Raw genomic sequence first — 18418 nt, forward strand, 5'->3', positions numbered from 1 at the left:
ACAAAGATTTAAAGTTCCAAATTCACAACAAGGCGTAGGAAGGCAGCAAATAAGTTTGGCTGGGTCACACGCGTGTATTCAACGAGGCGAGCACATTTGAGTAAACTGCCACGCCGGATGAACATCACATGAACCTTTTTATTTCCTGATTTGTTTTTCCGCCAACAAGCATTTATTGCCCCACCAAGTCGTTGTGAACGTAGTAATTGATATTATGGATTATGGGAGTAACAAGGTCTTGGTAGGAGCAGACTTTTAAGTGTGAAAAGAAGAAAAAAAATGTTTTGCAGAAGGACGTTTAGATTTCCGTGGTGCAATGAATGATAAAACTGTCGGAGATTTTGCAACAAAAAGGCCTACGCATATTTTTTGTATCAGTAGTGAAATGCCAGCACGTAAATAAATTTATGGAAACAACTTTACTTATTTTATTCTTGGTGTAGGTTTTTTTGGTGTAGGTTTGCCATTTCGTTATTAGCCTATATTTTCCCAGGTGAACTAAGTATACGTCTGCCTTAAATAAGAAACCAATTAATATTATGAGGATATATATTTTCGTGCTCCTAGCTGCCGTCGCTTGATCAGGTACAATTACCCCAATATCGTCCGTTATGTTCGACATAATAATTTGCGACAACGAATTGTTTACCACATAGACAAACTGGCTCACCAGAACTTTTACGATTTGTTTGGAAATTTATTCGGCAAACCAAGTGTTTTGTTTAAATCTCATATATGAAAAAAAATCATCTCTTCTCGTTTGATTGATTTGTCTTCGAAGTATAAGATATGATTTTACTAAATGTAGTTTTCTGCGCACCCTTAGGACAATATAACATTTTGGCCTAAAGCACGTAGGTTCATTAGGACACAGTTTATCAAAGGGTTAATATATATGCGATAGTAACACGTTCTTATGAAAATTGTGTAGCAGGCTATGCGCTCAAGTGCTACACCTGTTCGTACCTGGCAGCGACTGGAATTCAAGCGGGCTGCAAAGATGGACCTTTCCGTAATTGGCGGATACGGTTCTAATTTATAAAATCGTAAGTGATCTCAAAATGTTTGTTACTTCATCCCTCAGGTTACTTTGTAACACTTAACTAGATGGTACGCGTCGAAATTGTTTTACCTCCAAGTGGTACACAACCACAAAACGGTTGGGAACCACTGCACTATATAATATTGAATCATTTGAGTCCGCCGAACATTTATACAAATTTATGTCAATTTACAAGTCTGATAAGTGCATACAAAAACAAAGAAAAATTCGCTGTTCCCCAAAGGACAGGACTACGGTTAAAGCTAATTTGCCGTACAATCCAAAGTGATCGACACTTTATATTTTTTCCAACAACACGCTATTTTTTTCTAACACTTCGTTGCACCAATACAAGTCATTGGTAGAAGTTGCGGATTAAAAGTCAGTGGATGCAAAGATAACATCTGTTCCTACTCCTGTAGTACTGGTAAGCTGATTTCGCCAAAACGTGATGGTTTTGCTATTTTATGGTCGCTTTGGCCTTTTAAGTGACTGGAAAATGTGAAGGTGGCATTGGCTTTTAAAAGTAATAGTATATCAACACCATTCAGCTAATTCAATTCAGTTTTCTGCCGTGGAAATAAAAATGTTAACTACCAGACATCAATACGCGTTTACAGACGGATGCAACGGAGCAAACAACCTGAAGACGACACTGCTTACTCTCCTCGGGTCTCTCCTGTCTGGGGTTCTGCTTACTGCGCTCTAAGTAACCTCAAGACCCAGGCAACTTTATATGTGCAAATACATTGTCGTATATATAATAGGCAATGTTCGAATCATGAGCGGTATATTCGTGTTTACATTGATGACGAGAATGTTATTTGAATAAAATCACCTGAATCAAAATCAATTGAATAAAAAAAGAAATCAAATAAAGATGTTTGTGTTTCATGGATAGAAAAGAACTTTGTTAGATCCATTACAGTTTGAAATTACTGTTTTAAGACGATTTAGCTTTAAGAGAAAGTGCAGCAAAGATTGACCTCCACCAATTGACTTTAAGTTTGGCTGATAGAGCTAACAGAGGGGTGAATTCAGGCCGGTGCTCCGCAACTGATGGTGTACCGCGAGACGATGGTACTGGTGTGCCCTGGAATGAACACAACTAGATTGTATTTTAGTTAAATCACCTTTTATTTTTGGCATTTTTTGACGTTGTTACGGTTGGACAATTGGACAATCCAAACTCAACAGGTCGACTTGGGGCCGAACCCTTGACCAAATTGGATCTCAAATAGGAGCAACAGGGCCCCCAAAAGGTCAAATACCTTTCATGGCCCTTTTTTAGGCGAAGTGGGGGTATATATTGGGCTCTGTATTTCCTAGGACATGCCCTACGGGTAGTTTGTTTTCATTTGACTACTATTATTATGATGTCATAACGCTTATATGGAGTATTGAAATTTTAGAAGCGGAAGATTAGTGAATAAATGTTGCGAGGCACTGTGGAGTTAAACGGGTTTTGTACGCACAGACCTCTTAGAAATTCCTATGACGTATTTTAAAGAGGTATGGGGAAAATAAGCGGATGGGATACGCGCCGGAAATTATACATAATGAACCTGTTACCGCCCATGTGCGCTTGATGTGCCTAATGTGACATAAAGCCATGATTAGAATAGAATATACTGGTATTTTTGTTGAGCACATTTTTGAAATTACAGTGTATGCGAAATTAGAGTAGCATGGCAAGCAGCGCAACCACAGCAAGTTATTGTTTGCACCGAGCTTTATTTGGTCCTAAAAATAATATCCAAACGCTAGAATATCCGCAATGGACTTTTGGATATAAGTTAGGTTGTATGAGCACCGACTTACCGTGCGTTAATGGTAAAACAACTAAACATACATTTTATTACATGCAATGTTGGACTACAAAATCACATTGTGAAGCCACCTTATATTCAAAATGCCGTGTCACCCAAGAAAAGGCAATCTCACGTAAAAACAAATTAGTATTAAGTCACTCCAGTTAGCAGTTCCCCGGGCACGCTGACGTCAACATCTTGTGATAAGCAGCACGTTGCGAAAACCTGTCAGAGGGAAATCAGATGGAAGAGTGACCCAAAGTCGCATAAGACGTGTAATGATTGCATACGAATGTTGTTGTGTTTAGTTCGACTTGCATGACACAGAAAACGGCCTGTACATATTGTATACGACTCTTAGCGGTTTGATAAGCTTTGCTGTTGGAAACACGAGCGGCTTTGTCGGCTTTATAAAGCTACATAACTATTTGCTGTAGAGCCTGTAAAAATCTAATGTATTTTAATCCAGCATAGGTCAGGTTACGGGGGAAAATAAGTTATATAAGATGAAGATAGCAATTTTTGTGGTCTTCGCTGTCGTGGTTGGAACAGGTACCTCTTTGCATGTATTGATATTATAACGCTGCGTATACATCATATTGTATTGCGTTCTAGGCTGTGCAATTCAGTGCTACACCTGCACGTACGTTGAATCGACTGGAATACAAGCGGACTGCAAAGATGGAGCAGTTCCCAGCAAATATCTGAAGACGTGCACTTTGTTCCCCAACTGTCAAAAATCAGTCAACACGCTGGCAGGTATAAATTCTGGCAAGTTGGCTTTCTGGCTGACCCTATCTATGTGACGGCTTTGGTGCGGTTGTAGATATTCTCTAAATGCGCCACTGATATTAAACCTGTTTAAGACAAACCCCAGGCTCCACTGTTTATACGGCGTAAACCAGAGTTCGGCAACCTTTTAGCCAATTCTACTCTTATTGCACCAAGCTCAAAGATGTTTAGAGCCGAAAAAATAAATTGGTGGGGATTATTTTGACCTTTCAGCGCACTCGAAACATAATAAGCGTGCAGTTTATTATGACGAGACAAATGCAGTTTAGCATAATATATATTCCCACCTCGGTTTGGTTCGTATCTGATTCGTTTGTGCTGTAGGGAAGACAATTATCACCCGGGATTGCGGCTTTGGAATTACAGGATGCATTGCAGGCAGTTGCTCTTACTCTTGCAACACTGGTAAGTTTTTGCACAGAAACCGTGTCGCAATTGGCTCTATTGATTTGACATGTTTTTAATGATTGTTCATACTTTTGGCTTTTGGTTGCTACCCAAACCACAAATGTCTCGCTCCCATCCAGCTTGGCTGCAATGCTTGGGCCGCGATGCCAGCATAATCTATAAATAGATAAACGTTTGCTGAGAATAATGAAATATATGCACAGCGGCTAATATAAGTGCGCCTTTGATTAAACACAAGTCAGCTAATGCCATGTTTTATGCGTTGCTGTTGCTGTCAGGCATATTGTATTTCAATTAATCTGTTCTTCTGACGTTTTTACGTTTCTTGATACCCTGATAAAGTCTATATATTGAGTAGCAAACATCGGTGAATAAGAGTATGTGTTTAATTGTGCGAAAAAATACATTTTGTATGCTCCAGTTCACGTTGTGAACAGGAAATTGCGGCGAAAGTATAATTTCGCCATCCATCACAAATATTTCCTTTTTTAACTCCTCCGGGATTCGAACCAAGCGTACCTGGGCAAGAATCCCGACCGATGTTGTCAATTGCCAAATTGCTTATTTCTTTTGCAGACGGATGCAATGGCGCCAACAGCGTGAAGACAAGCGTACTTGTGATCATCAGCACTCTCGGCACAGCTCTTCTACTTGCGCCGTTCTAAGATTTTTATGTGGCGTTAATTTTGCGTGTTGTTGTTGTGACATAAGTTTGGATTATGTAAATATTGGCCCAATAAAGCGAATACCAGAAGGATGCAATCAGTATGTGAACGTTTCAGAAAGTACTTTTGCTTCAAACCTTTGCCAAACGAACGACCTTTAGTCAGTTTATTGACACACGTTTCGCTATAATGGTTCGCTGTAGTTGAGGAACAGGACAATTTTTCCGCGGTGCTGTCGTATGTAAGCATTTCTATGTAACGATAAGCATAAAAAAACTTAACCAAATCCGGCGCCATACGTTTATTTTATTAACATACGATTTGTCCTGTGGAAAAAGCGATGTGTTAGGTCCATTAATATATGGTAAGTTTTGAACGTCTACTAATATATAGTAAGTCTTTATGACGACCCAAAAATATAGTAAGTCTGGAAACGTCTTAGTCGTACGGTTGAGTATATTGGACGGAGATTTGATTTGTAGCATCAGAAACATTGTGAACATTTCCTACCCGATATTGGTATCTGGCACGGGCCATGTCCAATTGCCGCATAAATAGGACTGTGCAATGTCAACAAACACTACAAGAGCAATTTGTTACCAACACGTTGCTTCCGAACGCGTCCAGGTTTGCGCCATGGCGTCCGAGATGGGCCCGGACACTTGCTGGGCCACAAACGGGCCAATCTGTTTGTTTTTTCCCGTCAAATTTGCGAAATACATTCTATTTGTCGCAAAACAAACAATCACGGAGACGGCAGAGGTGCCGATCTCCCTCTCACCGGGTTGGTGATTGTGTTTGGAAAGGCTCGCAATTCGAGGGCTGCAACCGGGATAATTGCGACAATTTCACCGAGGGGCTTATTGACACAGCTACCGCCACCTGCTTTCGACGAAATTAACGCCAACCTTTCGTTTGTTGTTTTTGCATATTTGCCATTTAGCTTTTCGGTATTTTTAGTTTGCTTGCAACTTCGCGAGTGAATCGTTTCGCCTTTTTTTGCGTAACTTGCTTGGACTTCGTTAAGTTTTGGAAATAACGAGATGGTCAGAAGTAAGTTGGCGAGCAAGGGAGTGATATTAAAATTTGATTGTGACGACAGAGGCGGACAAATGATTTTTAGATCATTCCCATCTGCAGTGATTTTGAGCTTTGTGAATTAATACAGAAAAAATAACGCTTTTATGCGTAAAATGCAAAACCAATTTTATTAATATTTCTCGGTGTTATGAGCTTCAACGTTGGCGTGGACTATGGAGCAGGGGTTATCAAACGTTTAAGTGTCACGGCATAGTTAGTTACTCCTATTTTGTTTGTAACACAAAAAACTGTTAAGTCAGTTTAAGTTTAACTGAAGCATGAACGGCATTTAACACGAAGTATGGCACCCGTTATAGGTGAACAAATGGCTATCATTCGGGTCTAAATGCACAAAAAAAAACATGGCTTGGAATTCATGTTCTCATATGATAGACAATTTTACACAACATATAACAATTTTATATATTTTTTGTGTATTAATGTTCAAAACCTTGCTATAAAGAATGGTATTAGTAAGTAAATGGTGAAGTATTTCTATTGCAATTACGCATCATATGAAAGTTGCGATAGTTTAAATTTTCTGCGGATTTGACTATTTCCGGATGGGTTTTATTGAAGAACGTTTTAAAGGCTCCGCCCACCGCGTTCGCGTCACAAAAGTTCGCGTTTATTTGGATGTTTGATTGTAAAACACGCGGGCGGTGCGCGTCTCCAACTCGTTCAAAATGTTGCAAGGTGGAAAAAAAGTCACGCGGAATCTACTCGCTGCCAAAGTATTTTAGTTTTATTTTGTCATGAACTTCCAACTCATATCTTGGAGCTTAGACTGGAAAGTTGTTTTGCGCGTTTTACAATCTATTAAACGTTATCTTCTGCAGATGATTAGGAAATTTAAATATAGTTGTTAGGCGGTCTAACCCTACAATTTCAGTGCAAGATTTCTTGTTTCGTTATGTCAGTGTGTAAGGTCTAATTTTTTAACATTGAAGGTGCAAAATTGAGCATAGGATCAGATTTTAACGCTGATGGAGTTGCAGTTACGCACAACTGTGGGGACAATAAAATGACAAACCAGCGACTTGTAGGCTTTTAAGCAAATGTCTTAACCAAGTTACCATTCATTAAAGCCGATTTTTGCTGTGGTATATTTTCCATTATAGCCCGAATTTGCGTGCAGCCATAGCAAAAGTTGTACAGTTCCCACAGCCCGTATCGCCAAAGCAGCCGACCGCAACACACCGGTCTGTGTTTACCTGTTTGGATGCAGCATCACTATGCGGTGCAACCTGCTCGAGAAGGTCTTGTATTTGGTCGTGAGCAGAGGTTCTGTGATGATTGCGGCTTGCATGAAATCTGGGGTTCCCACGCTAAACACGTATACGTGTGCAAAACGGGCAACGGTTTGAATATATTTATAACAAAGCGAAATATGTAGAAAAAATTTCAGAGTGTATAAAGCAAGCGGAGGTACTTGTTCCAGAGGAATTCTAAATTTTTAAAACGCAGTGCTAGGCTTTTTGAATTTTTTTGTCATGGCCTAATTTAGCCTACACATGTTACGAAACGTTATGGGTATGCTAACATTGTAGGTAAGAATTGGCATAACGAATGGAACATCAAATAAAAGTAAAAATAGCTCAAAACGAATGTCATTGGCAGGCAGATATTAGCAACATTCTACCTGAAGCAAAGCAAATTTCAAAAGAAGGACGGACTGCATCAGTCGTACATGTCGATGACGTAGCTGTCTCCTTGACAACTTATCTTTGAAGTTGCGCTGTGCAAATATAAACTTGGTCGTCGCTGTGGTTGATCCACGAAAAGCCACAATGATTTGCTTTTAATTCGCGTCTATTAGGGCCTTTTAGGGCCAAACGACATAGTGAAATGGAAGATCAGTGTATTTGGTAACTTGCGCGGCAAATGGAGTAGACTCTAGCGGCCCAGTTCAAGCCAATCGATGGCACATTTACAGGGCCGATAAACATCTTATAAGCGAGCCGCCGATCACGATCTAACAAAGGATTTTTGTTGACGTATTCGGTTGCTTTTAAAGTGTTGATTTTGTGTTGTTGCGAAAAGATGCAGGTTTTGTTAACACGTCAGGGGTTGGCCATTTTTTTCCTTATGTCAGAAGGTTGTTAAAGTAAAAAACCTGACACGCGAAGAACGACATGGATTTAATACCGAGCGAGACTCGAACGATTTTGGATTCTGCGCCCGAGTTTTTTTAAAAGTAAATTTAAGTTAAAGTTCCGTTAACAATGGTTCAAACCTTATAGACTCTAAGTTCAGGTTTCTAAGTTCGTCGAGAAGGTTTTTAACAAAACTGGACAAATGTTTAGGTTCCGAATCTTCTATTCGCTAAACATTGTCAAGGTAGCAAGCGAAATAACAATTTGATGGTGTTGTTGTGTTGATGAGAGAGCTTTTCTCTAAAATATGCAAAGCACACTCAACTAACTTTATAGCAAATACCCAGGGTAGTGAGTTCAAATCTCACCGGGAGCTTGGTTTTTCATATCATGCTCCGAGTGGTCGGGAAAAAGTGGCTTTTATCTGACTTTGCTGATTTGGAGTATGCCTTATAATCTCCACAGAACATCTGTTTATATATACGTTGAAAGTTAAGGTTACTACAGGCAAAAGGCATTCGCAGGGGGGCAGTCCCTGCATGAAACACTACCGCGTTGTCTGAACAAAAGTATATAAGAAGTCAATTTTGATAAAGTTAATTTTGCCTCGGTGAGGTGCAACAATTACTACATAACCCATTGTTACTGGCAGCTTTTTGGCAACATAATTTTTACAAGCCTGACTTGTTCCTGAGCAAGGATGTTTCCGAAATTCGACCGAGTGTTCGTGAGGATTTTTCTTATTCTCTTCGGCTTCATGGTTTTCGTGTGCGCACCGATATTCGCCTTCCTGAATAGCGTTCCAGTCAGCGTTACCACGTTCGGGACCAACGTTAAACTGCTCGCACCAGGTAGGTGGAAGAACAGATGTAATTATATGCAAATATAATTAGAGGTTTGCGGTGCCGAAGCTATACATACTATTACGTGAGTGTGATGTACTATAAAAGTACACATGATAGTTCGAAAACTGGTTCAATCGTATGTTTTTATCGGGAAGTTTTTGTTTTTAAACTGTTCGTCGTATTGACGTAGCAGAGGGTGTATCGAACCTATATGTACTTTATCATGAGTACCATATGTTCCAAAGTATACCTAATTTTATCTGACACGTCACATGACCTGATGATCAATATGATAACTGGATAGCCGATAACAGGCGAACAATTTGGTTTTAAACTCGTTTTATTTTCGCCATACGCAAAGTACACAATACAAAACGCAAAATTAAATACAATGAATGGGACAGCGGCTGCGAGAGACTGCTTGGAAACCATACGACCCTGGGGTTTGACCCTATACCCTTGATACAATAGTATGCATTAATACGATCGTGCTAGGTTGAATATCGAAAAGTTGGTCGCGTCAATTACGGGTCGCGTCAACTTTTCTATGAAAGCTTTGCCTGTCACCACACCAAACACAGCTGTTCTAAAACCCGCCAAGCTTAAGTCTTCGCCGCAATCAACATACAAATTTTAATTTTGAATTAAAAGATTTTATCCGTGGGAATGTTTGATGATAGCATCAAAGCCGGCCAATAGCGCGAAACTTCGTGATATTAGGTGGAACAATATTTGGAATTTGTCAAGATGCGCTGTCAGGCTTGGTACAATTAATCACCCCAGGATCATGAAGCTTGGTAAAAGAAAATCTGGGTGAAACCCACAATTACATTTTGCGACCATCCATTGGGACCTGGTCGGTTTGAGAAGCCCAGCTCTCGATATAAAATATAAAGGTTATATGACATTTTGATTCATGAAAATAAAAAATACCGATAACTTTGGTATTGCTCAAATAGAAATCATATAAAGAGCCGCATCAGTCTTGTGACACTGAACTGTACTTTTTTGGTCCTGCATTTTTTAACAGTGACAAGACCAGCAAAGTACTGTTCAAATATAGAAGAGTAATTTGTTAATTTTCAACTAGACTTTAAAACATCAATTAGCATTTTCTTCATGTGCAGAGCTATTTCGTCACAACATGGAAGTTTTGAGTGACAAGTATCCGATCGACATAACCCCCGCTGGTTGGGTCTTCTCCATCATTTGGCCCCTCATCTACTTCTGGAACTTCATATCGGCGTGTTTCATGCTTACAGCGCTCTGCATAAAACCAGCCAAAAATCCGATTTTGCGAACAGAATACCTGCTTCCAAATGTAAGGCATTAAATAGCATGGCTACCGAACAATATTTTGTGCACAGTCTTCATCCAGCAACATAGCTGCACTGTAATAACCTAGTGGTTGTCAGCGTAGCTACGACTGCCATGGAAAGGCTATCACAATATATAACGATTCTGTCTTTTCATACGAAATAACATAAGAGTCGGCACTTATAAAAGTGGTGCAGATTTAAATGAGGATGTTGAATTCTTTTGTGGGAAAATTATTCATAAAAGCATTAAACTCGAAAAAGTCTAATATCGATATAGTCTATCTACTTTTTTACATGAAAAGAATTTCGTTTGTGTAAGTTTTGCGTTGGACAGAGAGGAGTGCCAGGTTGTTTGGAGCTCGGATTACCGAGGTGCAAATTATGGGCGCCTGCTTTGTGAGTTTTGGGTTTCCTATTTTTGTCCTGATAGCTATGTATCAGTTCACCCCTATTTTCCACCCCCTACCACATCTGCCCCTGGTGTAAATATATAAATGCATTTTTCCACACGGGTGGCGCGACTTGCCGAAAAAAACACCCAATTTATCAAGCACCATAGAATCCAGTTGAATCCGCCTATCAACAACACGCTCTTATTTTTAGTCGTTCTTCTTCTCGTGGATGTTGGCGTTCGCCTGCATTGTCGGCTGGCTCTTCTCCTTCGATCGGGAGATATTCGAATTGTCTCTCTGCCTGTTGGCTCTCGCGACTTGCGCGGTTATTTTCTGCCTCGCGGTCTCATATCGAGCGATCCACGCCGAGGTGATCTACCTGAAGCATCAACACAAAGGTAATATCTCGATAAGGACGGACTATGTGTGTTAGGTTGGCGGTAATACAGGTTGGGATACACCTCTAAGATGGCCAAGCTTGGCAAATATATTGTTGGCACAACTGCTTTGCGTCCGTTTATTGCGAGACCCAAGGTCGGAATGACGCGCGCGCGCAATAAAGCAACGTAAGAAAAGACGCGTGTCGCAAAGACGCTATCATTTGGCCCGTACACGAGTGACCCCGATGTCCCACTGCAAATAATTTGTGACGGCATAAAATCGCAAAAAAGCGACCTTGAACCTGCTTGGTTGCGATTCCGTTCTACCTTACAGCAAACCCATTAAAAAACGGTATGAGAGTGTTAATTCGTAAACTGCCTCGACATACACCACCAGTGGCGCTGACGAGCATTGTTAAGGTCAGTAGTAAAGAGAACAGGACCTTCATAACTACCATGCAACCGCTTAGCGATAGGCGTGACTAAAATGCGATTTGTTGCCCCACAAAGCAGAGATATGAGAATCTGAAGTGAGTGTTTGTTGTTCTACTCGTGTTGTTTATGTGCCAGGCGTTCTCTGCCAAGACCACTGAGTTCACGTGACAGTTTAAAGGTTGCCAATAGCGGTGAAATCATGACTAAAACATAGCGATTTATGAATTCCCAGACATGTTGGCGTGGCCAGGGAGGGGCAGAAGTTAATGACTTTTAAGATGCGCCTTTTTTCAAATGTCCTTTTGTTTTTATTTATTTGTTTTTATATTTACAATTTTTTAAACATAATTTGCAGTTAAAACACATTTCGTCGTTTGTAATGCACCGTGATGCCAATATTTTGACCGTGAACTTTTAAACTTTTTATTTTACTATTTGGCCACTAGCAAAATTTCGGGACCACGCCATTGCCCAAACATCACTGCATTAAAATGTCGTTTTTCATGTTTTACTTTACTTTATATTTCATATAACGCGTGAGTTGGTAGTTGATGAAACGGCAAAAAAGGAAACATTACAGTCGTTCTTTGAGCAGCTCGAGTGATTATTACACCCCTATGTTCCTGCAGTCGTCCTTCTTTAACAAAAATCCTGCCTTTATGATATTTTTTTTTTGACCACACCGGGATTTGAACCCAGGACATCCTGGCCACAAATCCCGATAAGGTGTTTTCTTGGTATTTGAGTCGGGCGCTTGACCAATGCTGCCAATCACCCGCCTTTTTGCGTATAAAGCTGTCGATTCTTTCGCAGTGCTCCTCTACTTGGTCAGGATTCTCATTCACAACGGACTGGCGATATTCGGAACCTGGATTGCCTGCGCAACGTTCCTTAACCTCAACGTGGTGCTGGTCTACCACGACAGTCCAGACTTCTCCATACCAGTGGAAAGGGGTAAGCACCGGCTGGGACTGCACCGAAGTACATTTTCAGTCAGAGTGCAAATACTTTTAGCATATGGAGTAGGTAGTATAGTCACAATACCATCAAAACCTTTGGGTTTACAGTAGAAAATCCCACCAAGGCCCTGTTCAATCACCTTAGCCACGTTGCCCCGAGGTCACAGACTGTATAATTTAAAAAAAACCTGAAACTTAGCCTATGTTTAAAACCCAACCTGTTAAAAACCCAAGTTAAGCAGCTGTTTTGCTCTTATCAATATTCTTGTCGGCAACTATTGTAAAACCAAATTAAATAGAGCCTACAGCATCATTTCCTCTCAGGTTTCATTTCGTCCGAAGCCTCAGGCACCATCATGCTCGCTATTCTCATCGTCGCCGTCATCGTATGGTTCATGCTGGAGAATTTCGTATTCGAAGCTTACTGCAGATTCACCTTGAGCATTTTTCCGGCGCTTCTGTTTGCTACGAGCGGCCTTTTTATACGCAACTGGTACGGATCAGTGGGACGCCAGAACCCCATTCTCGCGGCCTGTTTGGTCGCCCTGAGCGCCGTAGGGCTCCTGGCCCGTTTTTCTCTTTTTTTCTACAATTACGGCAAGCGCGTCAGACAGCGGACAATATGCTGACGGCTTTGTGGCCGCAAGGTGGTGCCACACTACTCTGAATTTGCTTTTAAAATATGTGTTTTTTCTATTTTACCATTCTGTATTGCTGTCCTTTGTCTGTCAGGATATGTGGTCGCGGGCCCGGAACGGCACCGACTGTTTATCAACCGCTTTTTATGGCGTTAATAGGATATAAAAGTATCTGTGATCAAGGTCGCGTCCGTGAAACTGTTGTTATATTGTTGTCCATTATTTATCATCGCCAATTCGACAAGCGACACGAATATAAAGGAAACACAACAGGGCTGCTTCATGCGACACGCGACATACGACCAAGCTTATCATATGTGACTTAAATTGTGCTTTTTCCCTGTATGTTCTGTGTGTTGAATTTTACCGCCAAATAAAATACATGCTTGTCGGCTTTTATTGGTTGCTACATCAAGAACCACACATAAGCTCATAAGATAGGTAATATTCAAAAAATTTTCGAAAAACTACGTAAAATATTTTTTTTTTGCTCCTTCCATCGTCAAGGTTACAGAGTGCTTTGAGAATTAGTCTTGGCCAAGCTTGTTTCGGCAAAATTTATATCGCGGAACATATTTACACAAGCGACCGATGAACCATAATTTAGGAAATTGAACTTATCTGCAATATTTGATCAAAAGGATCGTCGCCAAATAAACAACTATTGGAGTCAATACACTTACAGTGCACTCTTCTTCAAGATAGGTAACTTTCTGCAAACTAATTGGGCTTTCGTATGCAAAGGTGACAATTTCAAATTCGGTCGAAGGTTTTCGGATCCAAGTATTCCGAGTAAACAATCTCGCGCCACCCTCTGGCTGTAAACAGACACCAACTCCGCGACTGCGTATTCACATTCCAGTTCCTCGGCCACGCGGTCACCGAAAACATCCAAGTCGACAAAGAGGCCATGTTTGGCAAATTTTGGATCCACCACTCCCCAGCCCTTGTGGTAAACCCTTCTAGCGTTCAACGTTGCCAGCAGGTTTTTCCCCAAAACCTCTCGAAAACGGATCCACGTTTGTGCGGATTCCGAGTACTTCGCGTAGCTTTGCGATGACATTAAGTCGCTCTCATTGTTGTCCGTGAGAACTCTGGAGAGCGCCACACAGGCTGGGGTGCCCGACTTTACGTGAAAACAACCAAGAGCTGCGCCACATTTTACAATGGTCTTCGCCCTTTCCTCGTACAGGTTTTCAACCTCTGCTGGGTTAACTTGAAACACTGCAATATCTGGGACTTGAGGAAGGTAGAATTGCTTTGTGATGCGAATGACTTCTGGTATATCATCCGTTGTCAATTTGCGAAATACAAATTTGCCTTTGGTATACTGCATCCTTGTGGTAATGGAAACTTGGCACTGCTTCTAGTAGACTAAAAAACTCAGTGACATTTAAGCTTACTTGTGGATAAACTTACGATACAAATAGCCTCGTGTCAAATCGCAGTTTATTACAAAGAAAATCTGTGTCACGCACAACAAGTAGCGTTGGAAAAGGGCGATTTCGGAAAGAAAATATTGAAAGTTGTTAATTCTGGATACTCTCAACTGGCCAAGAGCCCAAATCAAGTATTTATGGGCATTTTGTCAGCTGCATATAGATGGCCACTGTTTTGGTCATAAGGTCTCATTAGTGCAGCTTGGTGAACCAGTGGCTATCTGTATGCACGTCACAAAGTTCACATTGTTGGCTCCATGAGTATTCATTTGATTTATGATGAATATTGCAATCTACGTTACTAACCACAACCTGTCAAGCGCTGTCTCGTCTTCAGTTCTTAGTCTATAATACAGCATTAGGCGCATTTCAAGCAATATTAATTAAATATTTTGCCCAACTTAAAAAACATATTGCCCACTGCATCAGATGTCTCTCATGCGCAAGTATAGGCTACCGGTCATCGGGTGCCTAAAAAGACCGTCATATTCTTATAGTTAACTATTAACTTGACGAAGTGGGGGTGGAGTTTGACCATTATGTTAAAAAGCAAATACAACGCAGTAAGACACTCAGACCAAAACCGCGGTGTTGGTCAGATATGTTCTATGTTTTATGGTGATTAAAATGCACGCACTCGATCAGTGGTGAAACACAAAAGATGCAAGAACATTTCACAAATAAGTTTTGTGCTGAAAATCTAACCTATACATTAAGCAACGCAGAAGTATTACTATGCTTTCGCATAGCAAGGCAGGATTGCCCCACTGCGCAGCCAATTGTTATAATGGTTGAGATCCCCTACGTACGTGAAGGTCGCCTGGGCAAGTTGTGCGCTTGCGCACCAGTGTAACTTGGCCACAATATACCCCGTGAAACCACTGAGCTCCTGTAGCTCAGCAGTTGGTAAAGCGCTGGGTCTGGTTAGCCCTTCGTGAGTTCAAACCGCACCAGCAGGAGCTTGATTTTTTAGATCTCGCTGCGACTTGTCGGGGAAATTCGTTGATCCAGCTTGGCTGATGCACCTCACCTCCAACTGTACAATTAAAAGTTGAAATTGTTTAGAAATTATAAACACGGCGAAAACAAGGTTTCAAGGTGGTTGTAACGTGCTTTTTCTGCGGATCGGCGGCGCTACACGCTCCACAGCAGTTTTTTGGCCTTTAGCCCAAACGCGTCCCAAAGGTAGCCGAGCCCGCGGAACACAACAGACACTTGTGTTCGATACAGGAACGACCGGCACAACAACGCGCCAAAAATGGAACGGTTTTAAACTGTTTTTGGACCGATCAGTCAGCAGGCAAAATTTCCAAATTTCACACAGCTCATTCAAATAGAATCTAAACACAATTATTCAAATAGAATCTTATTCAAATAGAATCCTTGGGTTCAAAAACACATTACCAAGCACTGGCAACACCAGAAGCAAACAAAACCTAACACGCGGTCTGCCCGCGCAGAGCTACTGCGCAGCCTTTGTTAAGTAAATGCCAAACATAGAAAGCATAACAAAAGCAGTAACGAAAAGAACGAAATTTTGGTTTGGGATCTACAGTGGTGTTTTACCTATTTGTGCCATAATTTTTTTAATGAAACGTAGGTGGTTCATGGCTACTGTACAGAACTTGGAAGTAATACACGATAGAAATTTGTAGGGAACCACTACACTCCATTAATTCAGATATGTTCTCCAGCGTGTTTAATAATTAAACTGCAATGTCAACCTTTATCATGCCGTTGCAGACTTTGAACCATGAAATTGCCTTTCGTCTTGCAATGAATTTTTCCACACCTGGTGTGGTGCAACACGCTATACTCTAGTACGGGTGTCGGTAACCTAGAGAGTCAAGTTGCCAGGTATCAACGAGCCTTGCTACATTTTCACCGATAATACCATTCTTTTTTCTGTTTATAACAATGGCCGAGATCTGTGTAAATTAAGCGGTTTAGTGATGTAGCAATCAGCTGGATCAGCCAGTTTTCCCGACAAGACTGCGTTGTCCTATTAAGGTGGTGGGGATACCCTACGTATATATGTGAAGGTCGCTTGGCAATTTGTGCGCTTTCGCACCAGTGTACCCTGGCCACAATACCCCGTGAAACTGCATAGTTATGAACGCTGGGCGATTCACCAGTAGATTGGATTTTTCATATCTCGCTCCGACTTGTCAGAAAAAATGGCTGATCCAGCTTGGCTGCGATGCCAGTAAACCGTATAATCGAAATGCTAGGGCTGAGATCGCCAATTATAAAGGTACTGAGCAGAGGGGCGAGCGTGCCCAGTCATGCGATATAACACTTCAGCGATAGCATGTAACACTCTTAAAATTATGGGCATTTTATTCATATTTTGCGCTGATACTAATTTGTTTTTTTCCCGGTAGTTTGTATTAAATTCTGTGACTCTGGTTTGTGTGACGCATTTTCGGTTACGTATTATTTTTGATACGCCGTGTGACGCTACATTTGTATGGTTAAGGCCAACGTTGTTTGCAAAGATCTGCGGGGCATGTGTGTGCGAGCGTGCTCAGTTTCAGGCGCTGTTAAGCAGTGTATCGTGTGTGATGAGCTGGAAAGATTTGTCTTTTGTGCTTTTTGCTTATTGTCTACGAACTATGCACAAAGTTAGGTTTTGTAATTCTATTAAAATTACGGTTCTGGATGTGGTAAACTGATCTTTTTGACATTTGAGACAGTCAGCAAGGCTATTGGACTGAATAAAGACCTAAATGACTAGACACTAGCCAATTCATTACAACAAAACATAATGGTTTCCAAGACTATAGGTTTGCATTCTGGCGTTTTAGTCGACTTTATAAGCATGATTAAGTGTGGATATACTTACAATAGTGATGGATATATTCTTTAGTAAGTGTGATGCAAAAGTGGGTATAGTGTCTTGTTGGTTAACGCGTGTTTATGAGTGATAGCAGCTTAGAGGTAACGCACTGGCCAGTGTGCCTATGTTGTCTATAGTTGACTTAAAAAGGAACATACATAAACGGCATTGTCTGAAAAGATAATGTTTTTTCTTTGTTTAAAGGTGGCCAAAATGTATTTTTTTCGCTTGTAAAACAGCTTTTAGGATGAAAGCCATAACAAAGGGAAACTTCGTGTTTCGCGCCTTAACCATGCGCGACAAAGCAATGGCGATTCAAATGGTGCAGGACCACTTCCTTCCACACTCACCACTTCTGCAAATTTTTCAAGTCAAGTCCAGTGAAGTTGATCATCTTTACAAGAAGCGAGTTGAATCTATGCTCAAAGGTCAAGCCTGTGCGGGCTGCTTTCATTCTGGTTCTGGGGAACCGGCCTGCCTAGCTCTATGCAGTGTTTACAAGCGAGGCACAAAAGCTCATGAAGTACATCTCAGAAATGCGACACCAGCTCTTACGTCAATGGTTCGTTTTTGGGATCTTCTAGAGGGCGACTTGTTTGCAAGCTTGGGGGCGGAAAAACTATTTTTCAAAGACGTTGGAGTTGTAAACCCCAAGTTTATGAAGTTTGGTTTGTTCACTTATCTCGACATTTACACCAACCGCCTTGCTGAGGAATTGGATTGTGACTATGTGGTAGCTGAAGTGCTTTCTCGTTATTCACAAAACGTGGCAGTTAAGCATGGATATAAAATTATGCGCGAAATTCGCTACAGCGATTATGTGGACCCCGTAACCGGTTGCAAACCAAATCTGAAACTGTCTTCTGTACACGAGAAGGCACAGATCGCTTATGGAAAAGTCCCATTTTCTTTTCCAAGTTTGCTTTAGTCATAGCATCATAATATATTAGCACAATAAACCTCTAGGTATGAGAAAATTACGTGTCATATGTTTTTTTCATATATAAACACCAACAAGAAAAAACAGTTTTGTTTACATAGTAATTTTAATTGGCCCTCAGATACGACTCTTTTTTCACTGTATTGTTTATTTGTTCTTTTACCTAAGTCTAGTTTATTTCAAGCGGTTGTGTTTTCTTTATTTCAGCGCAATAAATTTCAAAACTGAACCATGTACAAATTCAATCACTTCTCGGGGTTACCATAAGCTTAGTTCCTAGATCAATAAACGAGCATTATGCCTTTTGGATGTGTCCTACTTGTGGACTATAGTTTGGG

General features: G+C 40.9%; 3 protein-coding genes across 3 annotated transcripts; all 3 read left to right on the forward strand.

Annotated features, from left to right (window-relative positions):
- The first annotated feature begins 3317 nt into the window (after positions 1-3317).
- Positions 3318-4782, forward strand: LOC145905917 (uncharacterized). The gene is made up of 4 exons (XM_082993245.1): positions 3318-3405; positions 3469-3612; positions 3970-4050; positions 4630-4782. The coding sequence occupies exons 1-4, from the start codon at positions 3360-3362 to the stop codon at positions 4716-4718; spliced, it is 360 nt and encodes a 119-aa protein (XP_082849371.1). The 5' UTR covers positions 3318-3359; the 3' UTR covers positions 4719-4782.
- Positions 4783-8594: 3812 nt separating this feature from the next.
- On the forward strand, positions 8595-12853 carry LOC145907278 (uncharacterized). The gene is made up of 5 exons (XM_082994703.1): positions 8595-8745; positions 9867-10060; positions 10662-10848; positions 12079-12219; positions 12549-12853. Exons 1-5 carry the CDS (start codon positions 8595-8597, stop codon positions 12851-12853), a joined length of 978 nt encoding a protein of 325 aa, XP_082850829.1.
- A 4499-nt stretch (positions 12854-17352) lies between these two features.
- On the forward strand, positions 17353-18237 carry LOC145906312 (uncharacterized). Its single transcript, XM_082993728.1, has one exon. It carries the CDS (start codon positions 17388-17390, stop codon positions 18066-18068), a length of 681 nt encoding a protein of 226 aa, XP_082849854.1. The 5' UTR covers positions 17353-17387; the 3' UTR covers positions 18069-18237.
- The last annotated feature ends 181 nt before the right edge of the window (positions 18238-18418 follow it).

Source organism: Ascidia mentula, chromosome 6, assembly GCF_947561715.1.
Source record: "Ascidia mentula chromosome 6, kaAscMent1.1, whole genome shotgun sequence".
NCBI classification, from domain to species: Eukaryota; Metazoa; Chordata; class Ascidiacea; order Phlebobranchia; family Ascidiidae; genus Ascidia; species Ascidia mentula.